This window comes from Asparagus officinalis, chromosome 3, assembly GCF_001876935.1.
Source record: "Asparagus officinalis chromosome 3, Aspof.V1, whole genome shotgun sequence".
Classification (NCBI taxonomy): domain Eukaryota; kingdom Viridiplantae; phylum Streptophyta; class Magnoliopsida; order Asparagales; family Asparagaceae; genus Asparagus; species Asparagus officinalis.
The window spans coordinates 15,726,031-15,731,704 of record NC_033796.1 but is presented as its reverse complement, the minus strand read 5'-3'; the positions used below and the strand labels follow the sequence as shown (position 1 = coordinate 15,731,704).

General features: G+C 39.2%; 2 protein-coding genes across 2 annotated transcripts in view; both read right to left on the bottom strand.

The window, feature by feature from the left end:
- On the bottom strand, positions 1-2,102 carry LOC109833155 (60S ribosomal protein L2, mitochondrial-like). Its single transcript, XM_020400716.1, has 2 exons — positions 1,977-2,102; positions 1-1,720 (listed from the first exon to the last, which is right to left on the bottom strand). The coding sequence occupies exon 2, from the start codon at positions 1,708-1,710 to the stop codon at positions 406-408; it is 1,305 nt and encodes a 434-aa protein (XP_020256305.1). The 5' UTR covers positions 1,711-1,720; positions 1,977-2,102; the 3' UTR covers positions 1-405.
- LOC109833156 (soluble inorganic pyrophosphatase 6, chloroplastic-like) overlaps positions 4,851-5,674 on the bottom strand; it is a 6,567-nt gene continuing 5,743 nt past the window's right edge. The window contains exon 6 of the mRNA XM_020400717.1: positions 4,851-5,327. Coding sequence (XP_020256306.1) covers positions 4,950-5,327 — 378 coding nt within the window. The 3' untranslated portion in view covers positions 4,851-4,949. The remainder of the gene's footprint in view (positions 5,328-5,674) is intronic.

The following is a 5,674-nucleotide window of genomic DNA, read 5'->3' as shown; positions in this document are numbered from 1 at the left end:
AATGCTAATTTAGAGCGTATATTCAATAAAAGTTTACTAAAAAGTTGATATAAAAGCAGTTGCAGCAAAAATAATTCACAGCAGGATACAAATAAAGCTAAAGTACAAGGATGAAGTAACAATTCTCATAGAACTGACCCCTACATTCTACTCATTCCTATTCCTGCACCCATATAGTGAATCATTACATTGTTGTCCATGTGTCAGCCAATTTCCAACGTTATATGAAGGATTAACAGAAGAAATTACTGAATATAGGTGTACACTGAACTGTCATCTCCGGAATCCAGTGAACTAAAAGCTCAACACGCCAAATCTTCCTGCTAAAGGTTCTCTGTGCTCTTTATTCTCAAGATAAAAGCATAAAAAAGGACTTCCGTTCAATATGGTTCTTCATGGCATGAATCAAAGTTCGCCTTTTGATGCAACCTTCAGAACTGTTTTAAACCCTCCCTTAGTAGGCTTCCCCCATGGTGAAACCGAAGGTCTACCTCCTTTAGTACGACCCTCACCTCCACCATGAGGATGATCCACTGGATTCATGGCAACACCACGAACAACAGGGCGCCTACCCATCCACCGACTCTGACCCGCTTTCTTAAGCTTTCTTGCACCATGTTCAGGATTAGAAACTATTCCAATAGTAGCCCTGCATCGAGAGTCAACCCATTTCTCAACACCCGAAGGCATCCGAATCAGACATTGTGCGTCTTGCTCCTTAATCACTTTAGCATAGGTTCCTGCAGATCGAGCCAGCTTTGCACCTTGACCCGGGCGCAACTCAATATCATGTACCCATGATCCCATTCTTATATCAGTCAAAGGTATGCAATTACCCACTTGCAAACTCAAATCAAGCCTCTCATAGCTAATCTCCTGCAGCTTCTTCTGCATATCAGCACCCTGATCAGCCTGCAAAAGCTTCTTGCTTTGCAAAGGTTTGGGCAAATCACAGTTCACAACAGTCTTCCCAGGCTCCAAATGATCGCTAGCTATAATATAACTGACAGGCACACAGCCCCCCTCTGGCCCTTTGCCTACTTTAGGCTTAAAAGGAGCTGCATTCTGATAAAGAGACCGGCCATTAGATAAATCATAGGAAAGCACTTGGGTTGGGAGCAAGTTACTCTGTTCAAGCTTAGGTTTCGACTCCACAATCACCGAGCTTTGCCACGAAAGGGCTGCTTTTCGATCAATCGACCGAGTCTTCCACCTCCGGATTTCATCAAGAGTCAAATTCTCTCCAATGGCTTCCTCTCCCGCTGCTCGGGGAGCGAAAAATGCCGGCCTTGCTCCAGCTACAGCGATCCTCGGGAAACGAAACCCTAACAAACTGGGCAAAACAGTTGGATTCTCTCCCTTCGCATCCACAGGGAGAGTCGAGAACGAGAAAACCGAGGAGATGGGAAATTCAAGAACCTTACTTTCCGCCGGGGGAGAGAGATCGTCGGCCTTCCTCTGACCTCGACGCAGGAAACTGACGCCGTCGATCCAGCGAACGAGGGCGACGCGAGAGGATCGATTGGGATCGTACTCGATCCTCTCCACGACTCCAGTCGCCGGAGTGTTGCGCTTGAGATCGACCGTTCGCTGGAGCCGCTTCGATCCGCCGCCGCGGTGGAAGGAGGTGATGCGGCCGGAGGAGTTCCTGCCGGCGGTCTTGCCGGTGGATTTCGATATCAGGGCTTTGAGAAGACGGCCTTTCGTCATTTCGTTCAACCTATTCAGAAGAAAATTATATCATTTAAATGTCAAAAATTAAAATAACATGCAATTCATCTCATATAATTTTAACCAAAATTGTAAATCCTAAACCCTAGGATTGAACATTCTATGCCCAAAAAGTTAATTTCAGCGATAACAATCATCACACAAAGCATTTTGAACCACCTAGAGAGAAAACCCAAGAAATTCATTTTTGAGAGAAAACCATAGATTTCTACGTGTTAAAAGAGGAGAGAAGGAAAAGAAATTACCTAGAGATCTTGAGTAAACTTTCGATTCATTTCGGCCGCAGAAACGGGGTGAGAATTGAGATCCGACGCTTGGAGGAGGGAGAGCCGACGGAAGAGGAGAAGAGGGAGGCGGCAGATTGAGGTGGGTTTGGGGGAGTCGGGGCTCGGTGGGTTTATATAGTGCGGGGGCACTTCGGGACTTAACCAATTCTATCCCCCAACTATTAAGCTTTGCATAAGCTAAGTTGATTTATGTGGAGTCATTGAAAGTATCTTGTCATATTTCGCACCCTATGGAGTGCTTTAGACATGTCATTAATTATATCAATCCCGAAATATCGCTTCTGTAATGCGTCGTCGTACACTTTAAATTGGTCATTTTGTTAATTTAACAATTTCTAGCACTTAGAATTATACAAGTTTTGGCTGCAGAAAGATCCACTAACGGTGAAAGTGAACAAGCTAACTTCAATAAAGACTCAGCTTCCATATTCTTATTATTCACTTTCGTACTGTAAGCCAACAACTACAATTGGGGCGCGTTTGGAACCCAAAAAAAAGGAGGGTTTTAGGGTGAAAGCCTGACACACGCCTCTAAAAGAGTCGTTTTAGGATGAAAGCCTGACATTGTGTGCTTTCACCCAAAAAACCCAAAAAAAAAATTTGTTCCAAACGCGCCCTTGACAGCGCCGAGAATCTTGGAGAAGTTCTTCGTGGGGATCGTATTGAAAACTCTCCCTATGTGGTTTGATACCATCTTATTGATATTTCAGTTATTAATTTTATGCAGCTGTTTTGCTTTATCTAGCTGAATTTTGTACTCTTAATTCTATCAGTACCTATTGTGTTTAGTTTGAAATGAGAGAGCCCGAGACGTGCCACATTGTCTGCAAGATAACTCCCAATGAAAAAGAAGTGAAGGATCTAAAGGAAAAGATAGAGGATGAGTACCGGGTTAATATGTAAGACAACTTATCTAAATAAACACAGCCTTTTGCTATGAATCTTTACATGGCCGTTATATGTGCCACTATCCTTATGCAAATGCATCAACTTGACAACTGACAGGATCCTTGACAATCTTCCCCTAGTTGTTCCTATTAAAAGACTGGATCAGGAGTTTTACAATATTCATACCTAGATTCATTTCTCGAATCTTGATACAATAAATATTTTTAGAAAATCTAGCATCCATACGAATTGGATGTGGATAATTTCCATATCTGCCACAAGCGATGTGCACATTGATCGTCTGAGCTCTTATCATATTTGATCTGGCATGGAGTGGGATGTGTGTCAACAACTCAAGAAAGATTAGCACTTAATTATTTACAGACTATAACATCTTCGAATTCAGGTTACATTCCTCTACAAACTTAATTTTCGATAAAAGCTTTAATTGATTGTCAATGTTTGATATTAGTTTATTGAATATTTTAGGTTGAAAATTTTAGCTTTTGTGAAAATTGAAAAGTGAGATAACACAATGTACCTCCAAGAAAAAAGAAAGCAGAATGTTGCGTCTGACAATCCCGAGTTTGATGAACCCCAGGAATGCATTCATAAGTTTCTTTACACTTCTACTGAGTACACCAAGTATTGATTTTGGACGCCACTGAATATTTCAGCACGTTAAATTATCACTTACAAATATTTCGTTTATCAAATCTATTTTTAATCCAATATGTCCAATCTTCTAAATATATGAAATATTTTACCAAAAATGTAATGTATTAGACATACATGATGTGCAACGGAATACTAGTAAACATGCGTCTAGCCTCTAATCCCATGATCAGTAATCCTAGTTCTAGATCTAACGTGCTGTGAACTCTGCCAAAGGACACAATTTGAGCTGGGAAGAAGAGAAAAGGAGGGAGACCAAATGAAAGGTAAAGTTTTTTCACTGTGGGGATTTTTTAACCAAAGGGTATATTTGTCAAATCAAGTTTTCTTAGTACTGTTAGGCAAAACTAGCGGAAGGAAGCAATACTTAAAATTTAATCGCACATAGCACGAGTGGGGGCATATAAGTGCGCATTTGGGGAAACTTAGGGTATATAAGTGCAATTTAGCAATTCCTAAAAATGGATTTTTTTTTTTTGTGTGTGAAATAAGTAGGCATGTGCTACTATGGAACGATAATTATGTGTTTATAATTTATTACTAATTTATATATTAATTATTTTCTTAAATTTTAATTAGAACTGATCAAAATTCTATTTGGGAAAAACTATCAAAATGGTTTTCATTAGATATTCAGTACATAAGCCAACCATTTTTTCCGTTTTTTGTAATCTTGTAATTTTGTTTATATAAACTCTTTTTATATTGAATCAATGTTATCAAGAAGTGATCTTATTCTTCTTCTTCTTTTTTGGTAACCGGCCCCGGAATTGAATCTAAAACCGTACAAGCCATATTAAAACCTCCTAACTGTCTAAATCACTCCCCGTGGATAAAACACATTTGATTGTGCACAAGATTTACTCATAAAATACATGTGGGTCATAACTTTTTTTTTCTTTTGAAAGAGTGGATATAGTATACTCGAAATCTTAAGTTTTAATAATGAAACTTATTATGAGCAAGGTCTCCACCTCTAAAGCTGCAACTTACATCCTGGTTCTCTTCTTCCCCTTTCTTTTTACCCCCGAAAAGTTACATCGTGGTAGCTAATATGATAATTTATCGTCTAGTTATAATGGTTAACTACGCAGTATATGCGTATCGATACTAATTATTTTCGTCACCAAGATCGGGCTTGGAGGTAAAGAGAGAATTTTACAAGTCATAGATTGAAGTACGAAGCACCTCCATTCATTCTTATATCCCTCTGGTTTCTAATGATATGAAAGTAGATAACGCACAAGAAACACGGATGAAGAAAACACAGACCAAGAAACCAAAATCAAACTTGAAGGCGAAGAGATTCAATCCCCTCATTCCCATCTCTTAACAAAAATATTGATACACGCTACAACTCAGAAAATTTTACACGAAACCAAATATTTTTGAGACATCACTCTTGCATATCACATACGCTTTCTTACTCCCATCAGGCCTCATCAAAGTGTTAATTTTCTTTGTTTGGATGCTGTACAATTTCTCCACTGCTGATCTGATCTTCTTCTTGTCTGCTCGCTTGTCAACCACGAAGACGAGCGTGTTGTTAGTTTCAAGCTCCTTTAGGGCGTGCTCGGTTGTTACAGGATATTTCAGAATTTGGTACGGGTCTTCGCTGTTTCTTGATGAGATCTCACTGTTTCTGTCATTCTTCGATCTCTTCTCTTTCTTCTTCTTTGAGATCTTGGGCTGTGATTTTTCAATTTGAGGAACTTGCATAGATGCAGCTTTAGCAGGGAGTGACATCTGCTTATGTAGAATTAACTTCAATCGCTTGAAATAAACCAATACAAACGACTCGACACATAAATGTCGATTAATGGACAAGAACATAAATTAGATTCATTGCTGGAAAACATGCCATCACAAGGAAGCTACCCCAATAAAAAAAATTCATAGTGATAACAGGACTGCAAATTTTACTGGGAAACTAGAAGATCATCTCCTTATTGAACTCAAACTTCTACATAGAAAATTTTCATAGTTTATCAAAATGTTGGTTCTCAAGGGAATTGTACAGATAATATTAAGTTCTTGTGATAAATTAGAGAATCCGTAGCTTCTTAGTTGTAACTCAAGACAGCAGTCACACT

What these genes read in the sequence shown, in the direction of transcription:
- LOC109833155 (XM_020400716.1), bottom strand. Translation starts at nt 1,710, where the DNA reads ATGACGAAAGGCCGTCTTCTCAAAGCCCTGATATCGAAATCCACCGGC.